The 25,326-nt window shown below is 34.7% G+C and overlaps 1 protein-coding gene and 2 long non-coding RNA genes across 5 annotated transcripts; all 3 read left to right on the top strand.

Moving 5' to 3' along the window:
- The first annotated feature begins 1,753 nt into the window (after positions 1-1,753).
- On the top strand, positions 1,754-4,239 carry LOC145779068 (uncharacterized). The gene is made up of 3 exons (XR_014290509.1): positions 1,754-1,869; positions 2,950-3,198; positions 4,141-4,239. It is a non-coding gene; the product is annotated as an uncharacterized LOC145779068 (long non-coding RNA).
- A 578-nt stretch (positions 4,240-4,817) lies between these two features.
- Positions 4,818-20,994, top strand: LOC145779002 (uncharacterized). Of its 3 annotated transcripts, none has more exons than XR_014290503.1 (9): positions 4,818-4,888; positions 5,243-5,411; positions 5,967-6,085; positions 6,445-6,635; positions 6,915-6,990; positions 9,322-9,579; positions 11,856-11,957; positions 12,393-12,613; positions 17,810-17,853. XR_014290503.1 is itself a non-coding variant. In XM_082590586.1 (9 exons), the coding sequence occupies exons 1-9, from the start codon at positions 4,867-4,869 to the stop codon at positions 20,991-20,993; spliced, it is 1,248 nt and encodes a 415-aa protein (XP_082446712.1). In that variant the 5' UTR covers positions 4,818-4,866; the 3' UTR covers position 20,994. The 3 variants fall into 3 exon arrangements, 1 of the variants encoding a protein (XP_082446712.1); XR_014290504.1 differs by lacking the exon at positions 17,810-17,853 and adding an exon at positions 13,244-13,433; XM_082590586.1 differs by lacking the exon at positions 17,810-17,853 and adding an exon at positions 20,806-20,994 and having other exon boundaries at positions 12,393-12,515.
- Positions 20,995-22,459: 1,465 nt separating this feature from the next.
- LOC145779040 (uncharacterized) lies at positions 22,460-24,944 on the top strand. The gene is made up of 3 exons (XR_014290505.1): positions 22,460-22,575; positions 23,655-23,903; positions 24,846-24,944. It is a non-coding gene; the product is annotated as an uncharacterized LOC145779040 (long non-coding RNA).
- The last annotated feature ends 382 nt before the right edge of the window (positions 24,945-25,326 follow it).

Consider the following 25,326-nt stretch of genomic DNA (forward strand, 5'->3'; position numbering starts at 1 on the left):
GAAAGCCTGATCAATACTACAAATTTCATGAAGCTCATTCTAGTGTTGGTTTGCTACATGAAAGTTTGTGCTTTTTTCTAACAATGACATTGCATACAGGAATACTGACCATTACCTCACAAGCGTCCACCCAAGCTGAATATGCGGATGATTTAACGCTGAGATATAACGTGAGATCTTCCATCCCTGGAACTGTCCAGTGCACTCTTAGCCAGGATGGTTCTCCACTGAGAGAACGTGACTTCCAACAAAATGGAGAGTATGTTAAATTTAAAGATTTGCGATGATTTTAAGTAAGCACAGGCTGTGAACTTAGCACAGCTTGATTCGATGCACAGAAATGAGTAGCTACCTTTGCACGGTACAGACAATTTAAGATAAAAAAAAACTGCGCTTGAGACATTCAAGAAATCGTTTCTAGCATTTAACCGGTGATTATAGACCAGACCTGTGGTTTCCAAACTTTTTTTTAGTCACGTGCCCCTTTTGATAACTTTTCAAGCCTGCAGAACCTCACCTAAACTTTTTCCAAGATTTTAATCCTAAAAACTTTAATACATAACCTACTACTGAGGAGATATTTATTGTAATATCGGATATACAGAGTAGCAGATAAAGAAAAAAAAAATTGAAGCTTGAAAGTTTGAATTGGTCAAAGGTTGAGATTTAACAAGTTTAACAAAGTTCAGTTCAGTTGTTTTTATTTCTGACCATCATATCAAAACAATACACGTCAGCATAGCAAAGGTCGAGAAAAGGGTAGAAGCGACAAAACGCGAACGTTAAAACGTGCTTGAGACCGAAGTAAGTTATTGAGTTGAAAGAAATTTGGCACGGTCGCAACACCTTCAGAAAAATTTAAGATATAAAGGGAAAATAAAAAAAGAAAATGTTACAAAACAAAAACAACATATATTTAGGCTATAGCTTTATTAGCCCACATAGCTTTAGCTGATATATTTAAGATTTGTATGGCCAGTTGCTATGAAGATCGGCCATGGTGCGTTATCAAGAGTGCTGATGGTCGTAAGGGGAACACGTCTTGATGCGTTTAGAAGAGCAAGGCAGGCAAAGAAAACCCCACAAAGAAATCCTACCACGGGCAAAGCCATTTCAAGCGCAACGCACCATAGGCCTTGCACGACTCACAAAATAGATAGGCTATAACTTGACGACATGAAAACAATGACAAAAACAAATAAAACAAACTAGCCAAAACAACATCATCATCTTGCGGAAATTCAATTATACCCAGTGAAGTTATGTCTTGAAGATATCAAGCGTGCTTTGATAAAAGTTACGTTGATGAAGCGATAATTTTAGACCCCAGTCAGCTAAACTCGTCACCTCCACACTGATCCAACGTTAGCAAACGTTGAATTAATGCAAAAACGACAGGCATCGCCAGCTGGGATGTAGTAGTGGCATGTCACAGTAATATGATAAATTTGGGTTACCGTATGTTTTACACGTTAAACCATAACAAAAGTGAAAAAAAAAATCCAATTCGGCATGTTAGAATGTTCGGCATGTTTGCAAGTGTTAATTCTGCAATATATCGGAATACAGTATAAGGAGAATTACTTCTTGTTGTTAGGCAGCTTGATTTTTTACACATAATTATATCATTGAATGTTGTGGGAAGTAGCTTTTTTGAATATTTAAACATGAAAGTTGCAATCTCTTTAACAAAACTACTCGACACAAGTAAACTTTGCTTATTATTCATTGAAATAAACTTGTTTCATTGCAGATTTAAATATCCAGTTCGAAACATCGTCGACTCAACATTTCGATTGGTTTGCACAATCGGAGTCAATGGTAGAGTTCACAGTCGATTTTTTCGAACAACACTCACTCTGATAAGAAGTGGGTTCAACCTACACCCTAATAATTGTTCGCTGTATTTATTCACTTAATATTATTGGGTACAATCGAAACTGAAGTCATCTAATAAATGCAACTGAGACTAGAGTTTGGTACTTGCAATGTAAATTGGAAGATGACAAGACAACACAGGTAGCATCAAAATTTCATAGAAATTTGAGATCCACTAATCAACAAGACAGCTTTTCTTTGCAGGAAAACAGTAAGAAAGTTGCATTTATATTATATAGTGCATTGAAAAATTCCATTTCTTCATCAAACTTTTAAACTGCAGCAACCTACTTATATTATATGTGAGATAATGTATATTGACCTAAACCAAAAAAAAGTGATGAGTTTAAAATAATATTTTATTGACTTAACCCAAATTTTACCCAACATCATAATGTTTTGGAATTTATCCTGGCTTGTTAGTGTGTGACAAATAGTTGAGCATATTTTGATTTGAAAAAAAAGTTTTTAAAATGTTAATTTTTATTTTGTTTCAACCAATAAAATCGTTTTGGACAGCTCGAATCACAACTACTCGTTTGCAACAACAACACAGGGAAATCTGGTTAACTTGATGGTTATTGTGACGTAATGTAACAATGCGTAGTACAAAAATAAAAAAATTATAAACCAAAACAATAAGACAGAATAATGAAAATAAAGGAACAAGCCAAACTTTTCAAGAGATGTAGCTCCACGCATGGCAACAACAATAACATGACTTCTTTTAGCATTATGACTAACAATGTTAATCAAAACGATTGAATTTATTGAACGAAAAATTAAAAAATGAGTTAATATTATTAAGTTTTTATGGATCTGTTAAATTGAAAATTTCTTCCTGCTCAATCATGCTTCAACAATTTGTATCTTGATATGTACAGCATTATTTTAAAGTAAAGAGAAGTTAGTCCAGCTGAGATTTTGTAAATTGAAATTAAATCAGCCACAAGTCATTACTTTAGGCACAGGCCTTGCATGTGAGCAAGGCCTGTGCAAACACATTGCTATGAATTGACGCGTCAGATTCTGACATTTATGACAAATAAGATTTAAAAATTCTGCTTGTAGAATTACGTGCTCGAAGAAATCATTGCGTTTATGAATTCACCAAACGGCAATTGACGAACGAGGAGGCGAAAGAATATTGTCGGAGAAGCAAGACAATCTTGGCTGTGTTGAACACTCCAGAACGACGTGCCTTTGCTTCGTCTCTCATTAATGGTAACAGGCTCAGAGGCAGAGGAGCAATCAGCTACTTTGTTGGAGCTGAACAAAGGGATGTCTGGAGATGGAATAATGGATCAGCTTTAAGATCAGGTGCAAAGATTAAAAGTTGTTCTGATTTTCATAAATATTTATGAAACCTTATTTTCTGTCTGACTTATTTATTAAGAATATAACTGATGTTAGTTTTTTAGCTTCAAACAATCGTGCACATCGTTGTAACAAGTCAAAATACTAATTTGAAAAATTACAGTTATAAATATCAGAGAGGAATTGAGCAGAATTTTTCCCTAAATGCGTTATTTGCTTTACGAAAATTGATAGCGTTAGACAATTGAAGACTTGAGTTAAAGCACTACTTATAAGTCTAATAAAAAAGAAAGAGCCCACCATGTGGATATTACATTTTGGGCTTTTCATTGTTTGATTAGATTAACCAGGCGTTCTCATCATTAGCACTTAAGTAGGATGCCAGTAGTTTATTTTTAATTTGCATTGCTGGCAAATAAATGCTAAAAGCTGGGTACACTACTTCTTCAGCGTGACATCGGAGCATACATGAGCTACTCAAATTTTTTTAGGTTTAAATCGAAAGTTAAGGAAATTTTTACATGGATTGGTTGGAACCAGAAAAGTCAGAGATTTTACACTTTAATTTTTCTAAGCAATCAAACAAAATTTAGGATAAACAATAGTACTGATTTTAACGTCTTTCCTGGTTATGAAAATACTAAGAGATTTGGCTGCCGAACTCTACAAGAAAAAAAACAAAACAACAATTTAGTGGCCAACCTGGCCCAATGGAGCCTTACAACCATTTTAGGTCACTTTATTTATCAAATGCTTGGTGAAAAGTTTCACTCTGTTTTAACCATTCTAGGGTTAAAAAAAATTGAATGAACAAATTTTATCAGCAAATAACTAAAAGACGTAACAAATGGATTTTTAACCATACGAAATATTTTGCACTATTTTAACATTTGCCTCTAAAATTTGTAAAAAATAATTAATCAGATCATACAAATTTAATGACAGCGCCACATGGCAATGGACTATGTGCAGTAATTTTACCGTCAAATGTAATAGAAACAAGAGATTGCTCAACGAGGAATGGAGTCATCTGTGAAAGACTAGGCGAGTTTTAGATTAATTTTATGTAGTGTTGGAGATATGCTGTATTGTGTTTCAAATTACTTACTGCTTTTTTTAACACAAGCTTCCAAATATTAACATTACGAGGATCATTTACTTATTCTTGATTAAAATAAAAACAGACTTTCTGACGTTTTTTCAACTCAAATACTTTATTTCAATAAATTTCAATAAATTTGTTGAATAAACATGTAATTGTTATACGCGCAATACACATTGCTATTACCTTGTAAAATATTTTGGTTCTGTGATTTTCATAGCTCCCGTTATTAGCGATTAATTAGCACGGGGCTAAGATAGCCCGTGACGTGCTTTCCACGTACGAAAAGAGCTCGTATTAAGATAGGGTTAAAGCGTTCAGATAAGTTTAAGTTTGTTGAAAGTTTAAACAATGGAACTTAGTCGAGTGCTTTATCTTTGATGTACTAAAATACAAGGCTGGTCTTGTTAATCGTTTATCACAATTTGTTGATACAATATTCACTCATCACTCAATTTCTATTGGCAGTCTCGAGAAGATACAGCGCATGTGCAACAGCACCCTGTTTCAACCAAGCGACATGTTTTGAGGTTGGATGTGGGTTTCGATGCCGGTGTGCTGACAATTTCATGGGAGATACATGCGCTACCAGTAAGAATATTAAAGAATATGTTTGTCGGTGTAGTTGATTGTTATTCACGATCCGAGTAAGTGGAGTTTGTGGCTATGATGTCACATTCATTGAAAGTCATGACGTTCGGACGGAAGAATCTGGCAACGATTCGGCCTGGAAGACAATAACCTATCGTAATTACTCGTCACACGGACCTTCCACGGGTTGGTGCTGGGCTTTAACAGGAATAGCTGGTTAATGCAACCTTAGTTGAAGCATTTGGTTGATGAGACAAAAAACGCTGTCGCTTACTTTTTCTCGTTTGCAATGCTTCATACGACAATTTATATGATGGATTTTCAAATTCAGTTGCTAAAATGTTCTCGTTATAGAAATATTGAGCGTCACAGCTCAAAATGCAACCATCCAAGTGCTTATCAACGATAATGCTGAACTGGTTTACGACGTGGTGGCTTTAGTTCCATGGGAGGCGCAATGTACTCTTCAAAGAGCAGGAGAAGACAGAGTTATACGACACGTTTTCTTCAATGCGTCTATGACGTGAGTGAAATGTTCTGTCTCATTGTTTGTCAAATCAATGGCCTTTAATAATCGCTTGAAATACTCACAATTTTGCAGCTCGTACAAGATGCTGGGGTCAAGTAATGTAACTATCAGCATATCACGAATATTTCAACACTGTGCGATGCTCTTACAATGTACAGCTTCATGGCTGTGCGCTCATTGTATAGCTACTGGCAATTCTATCCCATAACAGTAAAATTGCTTTATTTCGCAATAAAAAATGGAACTTTAAATGGAACTCATTCAGACCAATACAACACCACGCCAACACCAATCATCATCGCATCATACAAATACCATTGCATCACCCAAGCCAGCCCTATGCCCACGGTTTCATATTTACACCATGTCATTAGTCTTGTATCAATGCTGTATCAGTCGAACAGGTGTCTGATACGTTTCCAGACTTCGATATTGCTGTGAGAAAAGAATATATCTTGGACTAGAAGGCAGTTTGTTTATTTTATTAATAACAAGTTGAGTAGTGTTACCTTTACAATTTTAAATTTGTGAAACATTTGTTTCTTTCAGTGTTTCTCAAACTATAAGAAATGTACAAACCAATGGTACCTTCAGACTCGCATGCTCCATAACAAGCAATTGGCGTGAAATTAACCAAAGTAGCCAGATCATGGTGAACGTAATGAGAGGTTTGTTTTAATAAATTGCAATAAACAGCTGCGTTTAGGCACGAGCAGTTTAAACTAGAGCACTTTGATCTTTTATATAATTGGTGCACATAAGACTACGCTCTTATGAAGGTTTGTTAGGAAAAGGTTAAATGTGGAAATTGCAAGAGAGCTCGGTAGACTGCCAAGACGCAGTGTACCCGCTTTGCTACATTTTGAAAAGGCAGTAAACCAACTTTTTAATGATTTAATTAAATTTTTGCAACTATAGATATAAATACATTTACTTGTCAGTCTTAAGATTCTTATAAGTTACATACTTGAAAGTCTATATACTTATAATAGATACTTATAAGTCATATAGCTATTTATTTATACAGTTCCACCTCACATTACTCTTCCTCCCTCTCCAATCGAGTACATGCAAGGTTCGAATGTAACTGTCCGTTGCGTAGCAACAGGCCGTCCTCTGCCCAGAGTGTCGTGGATACGAGAAGAGACAAATGAAACGCCATCTCAAAAGATGAGGATTTTTGCTCGACGAGTTGTTGCTCTTTTGAACCTGACAAATGTAAACAAGCAAATGTTAATTTTTTTGTGTGAATGATGTTTTGATCATGTTTGTTAAGCTGCAAGAAAGACACCATTTATAACCATATATTTACAAGACCAATTTGTAAGCAATGTTGATGGTGAATTCATCAATTTGTTGATTGGTGGGACTTAAGAAAGTTTCTCACGTGAAACCAATGTAAGATTTGATTGTCTTTTAGGCAGGATGATTGTCCTGATGTTTCATACCTTAAATTATTGCGCTTTCCACTCAACTGTGACGTATGTTTTCATCCAGGTAACGTTTAATGACTCAGGGAGGTATATTTGTGAAGCTGATGGCACAAGAAAAATAATTGAAATTGAAATTTTTGGTAAGAAAAAGTGTGACTGTCAAACAATATTGGTGCTACCTTGTATATGATACAAACCAACTGTTTCATGCATACCCAACTGTCTCAACAAACTGTCTTATAAAAAAGAACAAGAAAAGTTTGTAAGTAACAATTTTTTTCAAGATTGCAAATGAAAGAGTGTTTAATTTAATATGGCAAAGACCATGCATTCATATGATGAAAATGAAGATATTATGACATTCGACCAGTGATGCAACAATGTTTTTTTTTTGAAAGCTTAAACTCATCGTGTAGCGACAGTACTGAATCCTGTTGTCAAACATTGATAGAGAGAGCAACTATAAAATGTCAGTAAGATGAGCTTCCAAGTAATGCAGTGCATACCGCCCTTGAAAACAAATCGGCTGTACTCAGAAGTAGTCCTCCAGCTTTTCATTGGTTTAAGTTCCTGATAAATTGAAACGTGTTTAAACGACAATTATCAGCACTACAAGGAAGCAAACAAGAAAGGTACCAAATGTTGGTGCACTGTTGAAGGACCAGCTACTATATTTGTCAAAGATGTAGCCTACAGTTATTTATCAAATGCAGTTTTAAATAAAACAAGAAAGTGCAAACTTGTCTTTCTGCTGATTTTCATGCTCCACAGTCTCTGTGAACAGAGCACATAAGAACATTTAAAATAGACATTTTTGTTGAGTAGATAGTAGCCTATGTTTAACTAAAAATGTAACATAACGGTTAAACATCACTGAGCGAAACAATTAAACATAGCTCATCTACAACAAAGGAACTGCGGCTGATTTGGCTGTCTAGAGAAGGAAGCCTAGCCCTAGGCCTACAGCTGAACACATAACACTGTTGCGTTACGAATTGCAGTACGCTGCTGCTTGGTGGCCTGGCAAGAGTAATTAAATTGATTAAAAAAAGGATGCTGTTGCGTCGAGAAGTGTACACCTCACAACGCAGGGAATTTTTTGGCCGTATAATGGCCAAGGGCACAATATGTACATTAGAAATATTTTTTACGTTTAGTTTAGCTTGATATTTTAATTGTTTATAGATATCTTTTTGGCTTCAATTCAATATTTTTTCAGTAAACATTAATATTTTCAAGCTGCGTTTGCGAAGTTGTAAGTGAATTACAAGCTTTGTAAATTGTGAACAGTAATCTCAAAGTAACAAAAAACAAGAACAAGTTGCAAACTTAATTCGAATAGTTTTTGTTTTCGCACTTTTCCGGTGATCACACACATTTTTTATCTCAATATCGTCGAAAGCTGATGGAACTAGAAGAATGATTGAAATCGAAATTTTTGGTAACTAAACTGTATGACTACTTATTCACTGAAATCTCGTCTTAAAATCTTTTACTACTAACTTCAGGCGTACCATATCGATGTCTTTTCATACGGAGCCTGGTATATAGATAATGCGTTCAGCCCAAATAGGAATTTTTAGAAACATCTTTAGAAGGCCATCGAAATCCACTGGGGAAAGTAGCACCACAAAACAGTTTTGTGAAACAGAATAAAAGAAAATTCCTTGAGGAAATTGAGTAAAAGCTAATCTTTGCAAAGTAAACTATCAACAACAATGAACAAAAAATGAAAATCTGGAGAAGGGCTTTAATGGTTGCGATCCCTAAGCTTCATAAACCATCAATGGACCCTTCTGTTGTGAACAAGCTCGATGATCATGCAGACCATATGCCTGTCCGAGAACAGGCGAAGCAGTTTGCAAGTGATGGCATGATGCCAATGTTGTCATAGGCGGCTGTGAAGTCGAGAAACAGGAGTTTTGGGCACTTAGTAGCGAGATGTATTAAATCTCTGAGCTCGGTAATTCATTAAACTTCGAATTTGTGTCAATTGATCTTGTTGTTGTGATTGCAAAGCATCATTATCAACGACTCAGATTAATCTTCGTTCAAATATGTTTATATGTAAAGGTGGTCGCAGTGAGATCATCACGTAAATTTCAATCAAAAACAGAAAGCAACCGTTTTGAATATCTTAAAAAACTAGACATGACAGAAACAACCTGACCTTAAATTCGAAATAAACGCCATAAAATAAAAACAGTTCCTTTTTTCCTGAATAGTGTAATTTTAATACTCTACTTTGATTATAACGTATACGAAAACAAGCCTACTAGTTTTGGTTAAGGTATATTACCATGTTTCATTTTCATCATTTCAAAGTACAATTGAGCAAATAAAAATCAAACATAACCTCTCGGCCATTATTCGCACACTCCACAAGGAAACTTCAGTTTCTCGGAGGTTTCTACTAGCTCCATCGATTTTATGATGTGATTGAAATTTTTAATAAGCTTTTTTCTTTCCAGCGTTGAACAGAACGTCATCAACAGGCGATTGTACATACATTTTCACAACCACCCTTGTTACGTCTTACAAGCAAGCCGCATCGCAATGCACGAATCGTGACGATAGTACAGTTTTGGCAATTTTAAAGACTGATGCCTTGCGTGCATTTGCATTCAGACAGATTAGCTTAGTCAACGATCCTCGACACAACTTCTACGTTGGAGCTCAAAGAATTAATGGACAATGGAGATGGAAAGACAAATCACGTTTAAATGATGGTAAACAAGACTTGTTTTATATCAAAGTAGTTAATGTTTGTAGTTTGGTGAGATTTTTGACATACGGTTTCGTAGCCTACTTAAATTATTAGAGGTTTGTCATCAAACAGAACGGTAATGTTTCAATCCTATGTTACACGCCTTTTTTCTGTGCTAAAATCAGTCACGTTGGTTTTTCTAAGAAAACTCTAAGCTACAAGGCGTGTTTGCAGATGTCTTGAATTTCTGAACCCTCATTCAGAATCGGCTTTGATAAAGTCTAAAAACTTAAGACTTAGTCCTGAGATGACAAGCGATAACAATTTCCTTAACCAGGTTTTGGTGCTCAGTTAATTGTGAAACAAGTCAACTTAATTGCAACCATATAAGACATTGTCTTAATTTCACAATACATTTGATGCGTACAAAGATGCCACTTCTTGTTCTGCACAATTTGAATAAAACTGTCTCTACATTGAGACATTGGGTGTAAGGCCTCTCATTATATAATGTGAACTGATGGCGTTATTTGGCTTTAGAGGCGAAAAAGTAATTTGTATTTTGTCAACAACTACTCAATCAATTTGAATGGATGTTTTTACTGCCTCTCATTTTATAGTGTGAAGGCGCTATTTGTAGCACCAGTTTGATGTTTCACTGGTGCTAAAGATCAATAAGATTCGATGACATTATCTTGATACCATATCACTTCATTTACTTTATTCGAACACTAGGTCCAAATTTGAAATCATGTTGGAAGCATATCACATTAATTAAACTTTGAAAGGTGTTTTTAAAGGTTAAAGTTCTTCCTTTCCTCCTGCTTTACCAATACACAGGTTTAAAATCGCAATACGGGTGAAAATGACCCATGCTATGCATTGACGTAAATTTGTTCATGGTATGCATGCTAGGGTTAAAATCAAGCTTACAAAATACCGATCTATTAGAAGGAAAGGGAAGGCTCATTAGTCTGTAAAACAAGACAGTAAAATCAGTTCATTAAGTTATTGCTACTTCCTATCGGCGTCTAATTGCAAGAGTGAAACAAATTGAACTGCGACTATACTAATTAACAGAACACTCTGAAAGAAAACCTGTTGCCGCAATATCGACACTACAGCTTTTCATCATCATCATTTTGTTCCTTCCTCGTATGGAGGGTTGGATACAATGCGCCATTGTTCTCGACCATGAGCTGTGCGTACTGCACATTCATAAGTTAATTTTGTCCATTTTGTGATGTTTGTTGTCCAAATCATTCTTGGTCTACCTTTACTTCTTTTACCGTTTATCTTCCCTTCTATTAATGATCTTTGTAATGAATTTTGCCTTATTGTGTGTCCGAAATACTTCAATTTTCTTCTTTTGACTGTTTGTAAGAGCATTTGGCTTGAATTGAATTTGGAGAGTACTTCATCGTTAGTGATCTTTTGTTTCCATGAATTTTTAACATTTGCCTGTATGTCCAGAGCTCGAAGGCATCGATCCGTTTCTCCATTTTTTGTGACATTGTCCAAGTTTCAGAATTGTATAATAGGGTCGACCAGATAAAGCATTTTAAGATCCTGAGACGAATTGATAAATTTAAACGTTGATTGGTTAAAAATTTTTTCATTTTTCTAAATGTAGTTCTTGCAATTTCTATCCGTCTAAGAATTTCATGGTCACACCTCCCATCTTCAATTATGAAATGACCAAGATATGAAAAAGAATTTACTTTTTGTATAATTTCATTGTCAATTATAATTTGGAGTACTGGAGTGTCTGGTGATTTTGAGATTATCATTGATTTGGTCTTTTTAGCGTTAATTTTCATATTAAATTCTTTACCAATTGAGTTAACATTGTCCAATATTTCTTGAAGATCTTCTTGTGATTCAGCCAACAGAACAGTATCATCAGCATAGCGTAAATTTGTTATATTCAAGCCGCCAACTTTTCAGAACATACTAAATATCCTGCATGGTAATAAAGCTCAAAAAATAAATCAAAAAAGCTGCTTCAGGGTTTATTTTTTAAAGGTGCCATATCTTTTTTGTGTAATTCTGCAACTTGAGGAAGACACTATCGCTTCACTTCATCAGTGGTCATTACTGTAGCAAAATCACTCAGCATTTTGACTTATCATGTGCAAACCTAGAAGATAGAGTAATGTGGTGTGTAAGTTTTTCTCTTTACAAATGCAGCTATTAAATGCTGGAACTCTTGTTGGATAAAAACATTCATCTATGTGGTTTAAGACCGTTGTCTGCATATATAGTTGCATTTACATTGAAATTTTTGCTTTACAATAGATATACGTGACAACGGCGGGAATTGCGCAGTAGTTCAACCATCCGGCAGCCTTTTATCTGTTAACTGTTCATCAACACATTGGACAGTTTGTGAACAACCAAGTAAGTGGTGCTTTTGAAAACTTCGTTTGTCTGCGCCTAAGTTATTAAGACTAAATAAAATAAAGGCTATTAAAACATAAACATCTAAACACAACTAAACAATCATAAATAAAGCATCTTGTTGTTAAAAGTGAAACACCGTAAAAGCGGCTTGTTCAGTGTCTTATTGATTCTATATGAATAATGTAACATAAAATTTATTTTAAGAAAATTATAGTTTAAAATGCTAATGAAATAAACATAATAATAGTGGTTTGTGAAGATAGGTTGCCATTGACAAACCCTAAAACCTTATTATTTTTGTAGTTGCACGTGATAATTACTCTTAATCCGGACAGAATGCTTACTCGATGTCACGACAGCAATTAGATGATATGTTGTGAGTTGTTTCAAAATCAAAATTATTTGCAGTCTTCAATGCTCTCTTGTTCTTAGGACAAAACAGTCGATCTGCATGTTCTTCGTCACCTTGCCAAAACAACGGATTTTGCATTCCTGTTGGTTGCAATTATTGGTGCAACTGCAGCAACAACTTCGGTGGCGACAATTGTTCGACTAGTGAGTAGCCTTAGAACAATTTAACAACAACCACACGTAAGCCTGAATACGATAGGATGCAATCAACCTGGATGCGATACAAAGGACGAACAGTCAGAGTAAGCACTCTCTCATAGAATATTGTGAAACAAAAATGTAATGGTGAAGTGATGACCATTGCAGAAAAAACGTTACTTGAAAAAATTGCCAAATTACTGTAGATAAACAGGCTCTTTTCTCACAAGAAATGTAACGTCAATGCTGTTTCTTTAAATTTCAAGTTTTATCAATTTGATTTATTTTTTCATAGTTGAATCATTTTGAAAACAAATCAATAGTTTTTCCCACTTTTAATTATTTTGGTAGCAAACTAATATATTTTTCCAATTTGTCTGAGGAAAAGTTGATTATTTGAAGTACGTTTTTGCTTAAGTTTTTAACAAATCTTCAAGAAAATCCCTTTTTTTGATTTTTGCAAATTTTTTATCTCAAAAAGCAAAATTAATAGTGAGAGGGCAAGATTTTATTGACGTGAAGATAAAAAAAAGTTGACTTGATAATTCAACAAATTGACTTTGTTGACCTAACAAAAATTTGACTGAGTCAATCATTGTTTCTTGTATTTTATCTGTAAAAGAAGGCTGCATTTACGAAAAAGAATTTAAACAACAACAAAAAATATTCAAATCCTCAACAGAACATTCAGCTCTTTCTGAAGGCTATCAATCAATCAGTGGTTTATTTGCCAGAAACAGGAACAGTCCATGGTCGAAATACGCAAGTTGTGATGCAAAAGTGGTGCAAGTTCCCACACTGACAGTGAGACAACGAAACGACAATACGGTCTACAAATCAATTGCCACCACCCTGAAGAAATGATAATTTTTTCACTTCAGGGACAAAAAAATGTAACAGAAAAATAGAATGTTCCGCGCTTTAAAATACACACCAAGCATAAATCAAACATTTATTTTAGATAACGTTTACACAAAATTACAAGAAATAAGCAGAGATTAGATTTCCATAACATACAATTTACGATTCTCCATAGCTTTGTAAAATTAGTGCTTTCATCTCTTTTTTCAAACAACGAAACGGTAAGTTTTTTAAGCTGCTTATTAATTATTAAATTTTTGCAAGCTGCTATGTCATAGTTTTGCAGTTTTTATTGAATTTAGCGCGTAATGCCGCAAGTATTTCTTTCAAAGTCGTATCCTTACATTGCTCGCAACGGTTTTTTGTGGTGTAGTTGTCACTTTCCATCAGTTTGTTTGATCACAACATTATAGCACAATCGGCTAACATGAGGTAGCCACCTGTACAGAGTGAGCACAAGTTGAGATTGATAAACAAGAAGTTGTTAACCCCATTCGGACTAGACATTTGTAAACAATAAACAATACAAATGTTTGCTAAACTTGCTTGTACTAGATGACAAAGTTTTCCAGACAACCAGCACAAAACTTTTCACCAACCAATATTATGCTACGAAAAACATTTGTTGTTTAGTAGGAAACATTAATTACTACACTACATTTACAAGTAATATTTCAACTTTCAGATAATGCTTAGTCATTGCGTTTGCTATTGATTTCCTTGTGACTTCAATTTACTTGTAATTTTGTAAGGAATAAGTTACTTGAAATGTAATTGTTTTAGACTTGCGTTGGAACATGTATGAATTATGAAGAGAGTCGTCAGAAATTACAGCGCAATCAAACAAACTAACGTCTAGATAACTATTCAACCTAATTATTATTTTGAATTTAATTGATTGAATTAAACTTCCTTCAAAATTGATTGAATTAAATTGCTGATTTTGAAGGTTTCTGTGAGTAATTATCAGTTTTTGCGTTCATTCTAAAATGCTCATCTTTCCATTGTTTATACGACCTTGGCCAATGTAGCCAATCTGCTTTGTGAATAAAACGAAATGTCTCAAGCACATGAAAACAATAAGGGTGTTTCGGTTGACTGAATACTGTGGAAGGATGCAGTCTAAAATCACTCAAAGCACTTTTCGGGCAGTTTAGTTCAATCTATGCTTCACAATGAAACTTCCTTCAAATTTGAAGTATAGATTTGTGTGGTAACAAAAGCACAAAATTAAATTAAGAAATTGGTGATGAATGAATTATGCAAACTTTCCACAGCCTGAAGCAATCATTACGACAACAGTTTGACAGCCTCTTTCGACGTAAAACAATGTTACTTTAGCAAAAATATTAGTCAAAAAGAAATAGATTCCATCCATGCAAATTTGTTTAGTTTTGGATCCATATTTTCAATCTTTTTCTGCATTATCGCTAAATGGCAAAAATAAAAATAAACGTATGTTAGAAAGTTTACTTCATGTTTTCAGCGTTGCTAAATGTTAATCAGCAAAAAAACTTTTAAATTTATCTGAATTTGGGTTTTTACTAGTTTAAAAATTGTAGAAATACCATCGAAAATGTCATTGTTATTTCAAATATTTGCTCTTCAAAGATGCATGGGCGTGTGGACTTTTGTTTTAAATAATTGTGCAAAACTGTATATACCGTTAGTTGCGTTATATGTTCTGCAACTCAGTTTTACAATCCAGTTTTTTTTTTGCTTTAGCTTCGTCTCTGCTATAATCAGTTAGACGTGCAACTTTGTTTTTTGCAAAAGTTCAAAACAAGTAGCCTGCATACTTCTAAACCTAGTAATGTGCTCTGTCCCATTGTAGATTGTCGAACAAAACAAAGTCGAAAGCTGGTTTATCGCACTTTTTAAAAGTTGTATGTTGATTGGTGAGTAGTAGGCAACCATAAACCACTGAATATATGATTTATCAACACACCTAACAATTGAAAACACGTGGTGATGTATTGGAAACTAAAAAACGCAAATGAAGAAAAATCATCTTTTGTTCAAACCAAATTTATTTTAGAGTAATCTATGCAAGATCCTCTTCACAAATGTATTTGCATTTGTGACGAAGAAATCAACGATCATGCTGATAAAAGTGAAACTCTATCTATTGCTATGCAAGAATGTTTGTCATTTGATCGTTTATACGACGTTGCTAAATGCAAGCCAATTTGCTTTGGAAATAAAAGTAATCTCTCCCTGATGATGTTTTAGTTGACTGAGCAGTGTAAAAGTCTGCAGTCATTCATTACTCCTAAAACTTTTCCATTGGAGTGTTCCAATCGCGCTTTTCATAAATATATTTAGGCTTATACAGTGTATGCCTACGTTAAAGGCATATTCAATGAAATTTTCAAACTGGAATTAAGCATTAAAATGCGTAAACTGAACACTCAAGAATACATTTTTAAAAAAATTACCGAAAAAAAATGTTTTCAAGGGCGCTGGCAAGGCCCAAAGTCCAATGTTTCATTTTTTTTTTTTTCAAAATGACCAAAAAGTGGAAGCACTGCTAGATTATACGTCATAAATGCTAAGAGCTCCAGCAATATCAAAAGTCTTTTCGCGCGCTGGGTTGCAAAGTTCGGACGTGTTGCGTTCAAAGGAGTTTTGCAGGATAGTTTTACACGTTTTTTAAGTTTCTAGGATATTTCGTTGAGTAATAGTAGCAATGTTACGAGAAAGGTGAGGTACGGTAGTATAAATGTAGTAGCATTGCTAAAACTTAAATGTCCATAATATCAATATTGCAGCATAGGCTGACTATTGTAGAAACAATATTGCAACATATATACCGTAGCAAATACTATGCCTAACTTTTGTGTTGTGTTTGGCTGCGACACGACAGCATTGCATAAGCCTGAAGTTGGTATGTTTGAGTTTCCCAAAGACAGTACGGTACGCAAAAAAGGAAATGGAAAAAATTTGTCAACACCACAAGTAAGTGGAGTGGACCAAAATCAAACCACATAATTTGTGGTCTGCATTTTCAAGAAGCAGACTTCAACAATCTTCTTCAATTCAAAATGGGATATGTCAAAAGACTTTACTTGAAACCTGGTGCATGTCCATCAATCTTTCCCTCTCCACCAGGAACTAGTGCAACAGCTGAAAGATCACATTTGACTTCTTCCTGGTGACCAGCTTATAGAAGACGTCAAGTTAATGAAGTAATGTTGATTTTATAGTTTATTGTATGGCAGTGGCTATTTGACCGGCTCCGGTCTTTGAATCTGAAACACTATTTGACCGGTCATGACGTCACTACATAAGCATTTCTTTTCCCGTGTTTGCCGAACGACCCTACATTTTTGCTCTCAAGTTAGTTATATACAATACTTCTTTTAAAAAAAATGGTAATGGTAAAACCATTTTTTAAAGAAGTATTGTATATAACTAACTTGAGAGCAAAAATGTAATTGGTCTTTCGGCAAACACGGTCACTTATGACGATCGGAAAATTACCAAGAAAAATTCTCAAATTCCAGTAAATTAAAAAAACTCTAGCTTTATTACTCAAATTTGAAAAGACATAAAAAAATGTGCTGTAGGCTACTCAAATTAAAAATTGACCACAAAAATGCGCTTCGGGTCAAAATTTAGATAAAAAAAAATGAAAAAAAAGAATGCTTCCAGATAGTATCGAACTCATCCCCTCCAGAATGGCAGACGGAGACGTATCGCACGCGCCACGGACTGAGTTGAAGAAAACGTGTTGAATTTAGAAATTATATCGGCGCTTCTCGTCTTTTACTTTGAAAGAGAAAAAGAAAAAAGTGCTTATGTAGTGACGTCATGACCGGTCAAATAGTGTTTCAGATTCAAAGACCGGAGCCGGTCAAATAGCCACTGCCTTATTGTATTTAGTTAGAATTGCAGTATTAGGTTTTGATGGATGCAACCTAGTTCGTACCCTGAACAGTTAGTACCCTCAGTTAGTACCCTGAAAAGATCAAGAAAAAAAATTAAAAAGCGGAAGTCGCTGATCGCAGTTTCCGCAAACATTTCAAAAATTTTCCCCTGAAAATATCGAAAGAAAGATAGCACAAAGCCGAAGTCGCTGATCGCAGTTTCCGCTAACCCTCACTCATCGCAGTTTCCGCAAACATTTTTCCGCAGTTTCCGATAACCGTAACCCTCGATTTTGTTTGCGAAAACTCCGATCAGCGACTTCGGCTTTGTGCTATTAAACTCCGATCAGTGTCTTCAGCTATTTTTAATTTTTTCTTTCGACCTTTTCAGGGTACGAGTTGAGGGCATGAATTGTTCAGGGTACGAATTTGGGTGCATCCGGGTAAAAGAACTAATCAGCAGTTAACTAAGGCTGCAGCATGTTGACAATCACTGGCCTTGGGCCTACCAATACCTAGCACACTACCAGGTAGCAACTATTTTCCTATTACTTGATATTTTTGCTTCAGTGGATAGCTGAAGACATTGCTGCTCACAAGAATAGTGATACTGCTGTGAGTACAGATGGTGACAGTGAAACACATGATTCTGTGAGAATGGATGATGACCTAGATACACATGAAACATTGGTACGTTGTTGATGGATGACGTAATGCTGATTTCTTATGAACATAGACATAGCATGATTTACACCAGGGATAACGAACCTGGGCCATTTTGTCACACAACTTTTTAATCGTAACCTACTATGAAATCTTTTAGAAGCGCCTCAAGATATTATTCATGAATACTGTAGTAACAAACGGCGGATGAAAGTAATAAAACCCACACAGTTGAAATTTGTCCAAATGCTTGAAGCTCAGCATTTCATTATGGCTTACTAATTGGTGGAAGAGAAATGCAGTTTTTGGCATTCTACACTTTCTTGCAGAATGTTAACTGTTGCACTATTACTATTAGGTTTTCCTTCATTCTGACGTATCCTGTCAAACTGACAAGTGTGCTGCAACCAAAGTGACTTGTGATGGAGCAACACAATATGACACATCGGATTTTGGTGTTCCACTGTCAAAAGGATGCCAAGCTACAATTAAGCCCAAAAAAGCTTCAAAAAGTAAGGAATGTTTAATACTAATTTGTTGTACAAAAAGTTTATAAAGTGCACATTTGTTGGTTTGTGAAATAGAATTGTTGTGAAACAGCGTATTACTGCCAAACGGTAGTCCAAAATCTACAACACTGTAATCTGTTGAGACATGCTTATTAGAATTTTAAGCTCTGCAGACTAAATCTGAGGAGTTAAAACCTTAGAGGGTATTTCATTTACGTTAAAATAGTAGCTTGAAGTACGAATTGGTATACCGGTACAGCAAATAAGCCTAAAAAATGTTTCTAAGTTCCCAAATAAAAAAAGTTCTGCGTACCCTACCTGCATCTCAATTATTGCCAAATTTTTTTTGTTTGATTCAACGTTCATCTTTGTATTATGGGGTTATAACGGTTATTTTTTTCCAAAGGTTATGTCGAAGATTTACTGGAGTTGGCAGTGGCACTAACCCGCCATCAGAGCAGTTTGACTTCCTACCGAGCTGATTGGGTTTCACAGTTTTCCGCTCCAACAACATGCATGATTACATTTACTCTGCTTGTTTAATATATGGCGCTGTTGAAACAAAATAAATTGACTTGACTTGCTATCGCCTTATTTGTTTCCAAGTTATCAATTCCGTTCAGTAAAAATAAAGTAAAAAAGAATTTTTTTAGGTTAAATTAAAATGGCCTTAGTAATATGTAAGTCTGCACCAAGTGAAAAATGCACTAAACTATGAAAAGCAATTCAATGTCCTGTTAAATCTACATAAAATCGCTCATTTTGTTGGTCCAAGAAATGTAGCCTATGTGATCAGACGAGCGTGAATTTACACAGCAGCCTATGTAGATTTGGTTGGTTGTGTAAAATCATGTGTATGCCATTTCTTTGAATGCAGTATTTGAACTAGACAAAACATTATTTCATTCTCCAAGTATAAAAACTACCGCTTGTAATCATAGAAACTCAGGTTAATGAGAGAATACATACAGTTAAATCGCCCGCAGTAAGAAATATTGCTCGATCAGCTTTTATGACGTAGGCTGTACAGTCGCACGCTTCGCTGCTCACGCAAATTCCCGTTTTGACAGCTCTGACAAAAGCACGCGCGGAATGCTGATCAGACCGCAATGGGGCAAAATTTCATTGAAAATCGTTTTATGGTAGCAAGTTAAACACAAAGAACGTGGAAAATCGCCAAGTCAGGTTTTTCCTTTAATATCCCTTTAACGTTTGGAAGTTTAAGGTGAGATTGATTTAGCAACAAAAACAATTCCATAACAAACTGTGATCCCGAATAAACCAATACTTTCGCAGTCAAAGCAATTGCATTGGTTTTTGAACATAAAGCTGATGTTAGTTTTAGAGATGATATTAGCTCGAAACTTCTAATGAAGTTTCAACCTCTGTTATTTTTGGTAAACGAAGCTCCAACAGCTAATGAAACTAACTTTTTCTCTTTTTGTGCAAACTAAAATGTACAGAGCATACTTGCAGACAAGTCAAAAAAATGACAAGTTTGACATGACATAAAAGTCTTCTTTTGACCTCCATAAAGCCATAAAAATAAATTAAAAATGTGCAGTAAAATTATGGTTACATTTAATCTTTGTATTTATTTAAGCTTATTATACCAACGTTATATTTTTTTACATTTTTGTATTGTATTTATCAACCATTTTATTTAGCCTATCATAAAATTTGGAGGGGTATTTTAGTTCCGTAGCCTAATTTTTGACATAGGGAAATTGTTGCTAGAAGCCGATTACAAAATTGTGACAAAGTTGAGTTCTAAACTTCATGCACTTTTGATAGCGAAAACACAATTCCCACGAGATCAACTGCATTTCTTCATAAATGCCAGTCCACTTGTTATGGTTCACTGATTTTTCTGAACAATACATTGCAACACATCTGATATCAAGCAGAGCGAAGATTTGACGTCGTGACCTATTTTATTCCGACAACTGCTGACGCAAAATCCAGCGGTGGAGTTAATTCCTCTTCAATTTCACGCTGATTAATTTTTTACTAGTTTTGCAGACAATTTTGGGAGTAGGGTGTCAAAAACTGGTGATAACTAAAAAACTATACTACACAAAAATGTCATTTTATTACTAAACCAAAGATGAATAATTTTTAGGAAAAGTCATAAAACTTCAGTTAATTTGAGCCAATAGCTGTTATGTTATCGATGAAAGTTTTAGGTATGGATGGAACCCGTCCACCCGTTAGTCCGAATAGGGTTAAAGTATCAGTGTTTTTCAGAATTAAAAGCAACATACTTGGACTGGATATATAAATTACATATTTACTGAAAGCCTGATCAATACTACAAATTTCATGAAGCTCATTCTAGTGTTGGTTTGCTACATGAAAGTTTGTGCTTTTTTCTAACAATGACATTGCATACAGGAATACTGACCATTACCTCACAAGCGTCCACCCAAGCTGAATATGCGGATGATTTAACGCTGAGATATAACGTGAGATCTTCCATCCCTGGAACTGTCCAGTGCACTCTTAGCCAGGATGGTTCTCCACTGAGAGAACGTGACTTCCAACAAAATGGAGAGTATGTTAAATTTAAAGATTTGCGATGATTTTAAGTAAGCACAGGCTGTGAACTTAGCACAGCTTGATTCGATGCACAGAAATGAGTAGCTACCTTTGCACGGTACAGACAATTTAAGATAAAAAAAAACTGCGCTTGAGACATTCAAGAAATCGTTTCTAGCATTTAACCGGTGATTATAGACCAGACCTGTGGTTTCCAAACTTTTTTTTAGTCACGTGCCCCTTTTGATAACTTTTCAAGCCTGCAGAACCTCACCTAAACTTTTTCCAAGATTTTAATCCTAAAAACTTTAATACATAACCTACTACTGAGGAGATATTTATTGTAATATCGGATATACACAGTAGCAGATAAAGAAAAAAAAAATTGAAGCTTGAAAGTTTGAATTGGTCAAAGGTTGAGATTTAACAAGTTTAACAAAGTTCAGTTCAGTTGTTTTTATTTCTGACCATCATATCAAAACAATACACGTCAGCATAGCAAAGGTCGAGAAAAGGGTAGAAGCGACAAAACGCGAACGTTAAAACGTGCTTGAGACCGAAGTAAGTTATTGAGTTGAAAGAAATTTGGCACGGTCGCAACACCTTCAGAAAAATTTAAGATATAAAGGGAAAATAAAAAAAGAAAATGTTACAAAACAAAAACAACATATATTTAGGCTATAGCTTTATTAGCCCACATAGCTTTAGCTGATATATTTAAGATTTGTATGGCCAGTTGCTATGAAGATCGGCCATGGTGCGTTATCAAGAGTGCTGATGGTCGTAAGGGGAACACGTCTTGATGCGTTTAGAAGAGCAAGGCAGGCAAAGAAAACCCCACAAAGAAATCCTACCACGGGCAAAGCCATTTCAAGCGCAACGCACCATAGGCCTTGCACGACTCACAAAATAGATAGGCTATAACTTGACGACATGAAAACAATGACAAAAACAAATAAAACAAACTAGCCAAAACAACATCATCATCTTGCGGAAATTCAATTATACCCAGTGAAGTTATGTCTTGAAGATATCAAGCGTGCTTTGATAAAAGTTACGTTGATGAAGCGATAATTTTAGACCCCAGTCAGCTAAACTCGTCACCTCCACACTGATCCAACGTTAGCAAACGTTGAATTAATGCAAAAACGACAGGCATCGCCAGCTGGGATGTAGTAGTGGCATGTCACAGTAATATGATAAATTTGGGTTACCGTATGTTTTACACGTTAAACCATAACAAAAGTGAAAAAAAAAATCCAATTCGGCATGTTAGAATGTTCGGCATGTTTGCAAGTGTTAATTCTGCAATATATCGGAATACAGTATAAGGAGAATTACTTCTTGTTGTTAGGCAGCTTGATTTTTTACACATAATTATATCATTGAATGTTGTGGGAAGTAGCTTTTTTGAATATTTAAACATGAAAGTTGCAATCTCTTTAACAAAACTACTCGACACAAGTAAACTTTGCTTATTATTCATTGAAATAAACTTGTTTCATTGCAGATTTAAATATCCAGTTCGAAACATCGTCGACTCAACATTTCGATTGGTTTGCACAATCGGAGTCAATGGTAGAGTTCACAGTCGATTTTTTCGAACAACACTCACTCTGATAAGAAGTGGGTTCAACCTACACCCTAATAATTGTTCGCTGTATTTATTCACTTAATATTATTGGGTACAATCGAAACTGAAGTCATCTAATAAATGCAACTGAGACTAGAGTTTGGTACTTGCAATGTAAATTGGAAGATGACAAGACAACACAGGTAGCATCAAAATTTCATAGAAATTTGAGATCCACTAATCAACAAGACAGCTTTTCTTTGCAGGAAAACAGTAAGAAAGTTGCATTTATATTATATAGTGCATTGAAAAATTCCATTTCTTCATCAAACTTTTAAACTGCAGCAACCTACTTATATTATATGTGAGATAATGTATATTGACCTAAACCAAAAAAAAGTGATGAGTTTAAAATAATATTTTATTGACTTAACCCAAATTTTACCCAACATCATAATGTTTTGGAATTTATCCTGGCTTGTTAGTGTGTGACAAATAGTTGAGCATATTTTGATTTGAAAAAAAAGTTTTTAAAATGTTAATTTTTATTTTGTTTCAACCAATAAAATCGTTTTGGACAGCTCGAATCACAACTACTCGTTTGCAACAACAACACAGGGAAATCTGGTTAACTTGATGGTTATTGTGACGTAATGTAACAATGCGTAGTACAAAAATAAAAAAATGATAAACCAAAACAATAAGACAGAATAATGAAAATAAAGGAACAAGCCAAACTTTTCAAGAGATGTAGCTCCACGCATGGCAACAACAATAACATGACTTCTTTTAGCATTATGACTAACAATGTTAATCAAAACGATTGAATTTATTGAACGAAAAATTAAAAAATGAGTTAATATTATTAAGTTTTTATGGATCTGTTAAATTGAAAATTTCTTCCTGCTCAATCATGCTTCAACAATTTGTATCTTGATATGTACAGCATTATTTTAAAGTAAAGAGAAGTTAGTCCAGCTGAGATTTTGTAAATTGAAATTAAATCAGCCACAAGTCATTACTTTAGGCACAGGCCTTGCATGTGAGCAAGGCCTGTGCAAACACATTGCTATGAATTGACGCGTCAGATTCTGACATTTATGACAAATAAGATTAAAAATTCTGCTTGTAGAATTACGTGCTCGAAGAAATCATTGCGTTTATGAATTCACCAAACGGCAATTGACGAACGAGGAGGCGAAAGAATATTGTCGGAGAAGCAAGACAATCTTGGCTGTGTTGAACACTCCAGAACGACGTGCCTTTGCTTCGTCTCTCATTAATGGTAACAGGCTCAGAGGCAGAGGAGCAATCAGCTACTTTGTTGGAGCTGAACAAAGGGATGTCTGGAGATGGAATAATGGATCAGCTTTAAGATCAGGTGCAAAGATTAAAAGTTGTTCTGATTTTCATAAATATTTATGAAACCTTATTTTCTGTCTGACTTATTTATTAAGAATATAACTGATGTTAGTTTTTTAGCTTCAAACAATCGTGCACATCGTTGTAACAAGTCAAAATACTAATTTGAAAAATTACAGTTATAAATATCAGAGAGGAATTGAGCAGAATTTTTCCCTAAATGCGTTATTTGCTTTACGAAAATTGATAGCGTTAGACAATTGAAGACTTGAGTTAAAGCACTACTTATAAGTTTAATAAAAAAGAAAGAGCCCACCATGTGGATATTACATTTTGGGCTTTTCATTGTTTGATTAGATTAACCAGGCGTTCTCATCATTAGCACTTAAGTAGGATGCCAGTAGTTTATTTTTAATTTGCATTGCTGGCAAATAAATGCTAAAAGCTGGGTACACTACTTCTTCAGCGTGACATCGGAGCATACATGGGCTACTCAAATTTTTTTAGGTTTAAATAGAAAGTTAAGGAAATTTTTACATGGATTGGTTGGAACCAGAAAAATCAGAGATTTTACACTTTAATTTTTCTAAGCAATCAAACAAAATTTAGGATAAACAATAGTACTGATTTTAACGTCTTTCCTGGTTATGAAAATACTAAGAGATTTGGCTGCCGAACTCTACAAGAAAAAAAACAAAACAACAATTTAGTGGCCAACCTGGCCCAATGGAGCCTTACAACCATTTTAGGTCACTTTATTTATCAAATGCTTGGTGAAAAGTTTCACTCTGTTTTAACCATTCTAGGGTTAAAAAAAATTGAATGAACAAATTTTATCAGCAAATAACTAAAAGACGTAACAAATGGATTTTTAACCATACGAAATATTTTGCACTATTTTAACATTTGCCTCTAAAATTTGTAAAAAATAATTAATCAGATCATACAAATTTAATGACAGCGCCACATGGCAATGGACTATGTGCAGTAATTTTACCGTCAAATGTAATAGAAACAAGAGATTGCTCAACGAGGAATGGAGTCATCTGTGAAAGACTAGGCGAGTTTTAGGTTAATTTTATGTAGTGTTGGAGATATGCTGTATTGTGTTTCAAATTACTTACTGCTTTTTTTAACACAAGCTTCCAAATATTAACATTACGAGGATCATTTACTTATTCTTGATTAAAATAAAAACAGACTTTCTGACGTTTTTTCAACTCAAATACTTTATTTCAATAAATTTCAATAAATTTGTTGAATAAACATGTAATTGTTATACGCGCAATACACATTGCTATTACCTTGTAAAATATTTTGGTTCTGTGATTTTCATAGCTCCCGTTATTAGCGATTAATTAGCACGGGGCTAAGATAGCCCGTGACGTGCTTTCCACGTACGAAAAGAGCTCGTATTAAGATAGGGTTAAAGCGTTCAGATA

This window comes from Aplidium turbinatum, chromosome 1 (assembly GCF_918807975.1).
Source record: "Aplidium turbinatum chromosome 1, kaAplTurb1.1, whole genome shotgun sequence".
NCBI classification, from domain to species: domain Eukaryota; kingdom Metazoa; phylum Chordata; class Ascidiacea; order Aplousobranchia; family Polyclinidae; genus Aplidium; species Aplidium turbinatum.